This window comes from Sinocyclocheilus rhinocerous, unplaced genomic scaffold, assembly GCF_001515625.1.
Source record: "Sinocyclocheilus rhinocerous isolate Xijiao unplaced genomic scaffold, SAMN03320098_v1.1 scaffold5094, whole genome shotgun sequence".
Classification (NCBI taxonomy): domain Eukaryota; kingdom Metazoa; phylum Chordata; class Actinopteri; order Cypriniformes; family Cyprinidae; genus Sinocyclocheilus; species Sinocyclocheilus rhinocerous.
This window is the reverse complement of record NW_015636055.1, coordinates 5,675-6,214: the sequence shown is the minus strand read 5'-3', so window position 1 is coordinate 6,214 and position 540 is coordinate 5,675. Positions and strand designations below refer to the sequence as shown.

General features: G+C 44.8%; 1 protein-coding gene across 1 annotated transcript in view; it reads right to left on the bottom strand.

Annotated features, from left to right (window-relative positions):
- LOC107747643 (protein NLRC3-like) overlaps positions 1 to 540 on the bottom strand; it is a 3,528-nt gene that overhangs the window by 1,706 nt on the left and 1,282 nt on the right. Inside the window, exon 2 of the mRNA XM_016562236.1 lies at positions 20 to 540. Coding sequence (XP_016417722.1) covers positions 20 to 540 — 521 coding nt within the window. The remainder of the gene's footprint in view (positions 1 to 19) is intronic.

The following is a 540-nucleotide window of genomic DNA, read 5'->3' as shown; positions in this document are numbered from 1 at the left end:
TGAGAATATCCTGAAGTACTGTGGCCGTGATCCAGCAGAACACAGGAATGTGGCACATGATGTAGAGACTACGATTCGTCTTAATGTGTAAGATGATTCTGGAGGCCAGACTCTCATCTGTGATTCTCTTTCTGAAGTACTCCTCCTTCTGTTGGTCAGTGAATCCTCGCACCTCAGTGAACAAACCCACATGTTCAGGAGGGATCTGATTGGCTGCTGCTGGTCGTGAGGTCACCCAGACCAGAGCTGATGGAAGCAGAGTCCCTTTGACCAGACCTGTGAACAGCACAGCTACAGATGATCTTTTCTCAACAATAGCTCTTGGTGATGCTCTAGTTTTAAAATTCAAAGCCTGACAACTCTCATCAAGTCCATCAAATATAAACACTAGATTGCATTCCTTATATAACTTGGTTTTCTCCAGGTCCTCCAGTTCAGGATAGAATTCCAGCAGAAGCTCGTGGAGACTGAAATCTTCATCGGTCATTAAGTTCATCTCTCTGAATGGAAGCAGGAACACACAGTGTATATCCTGATTGG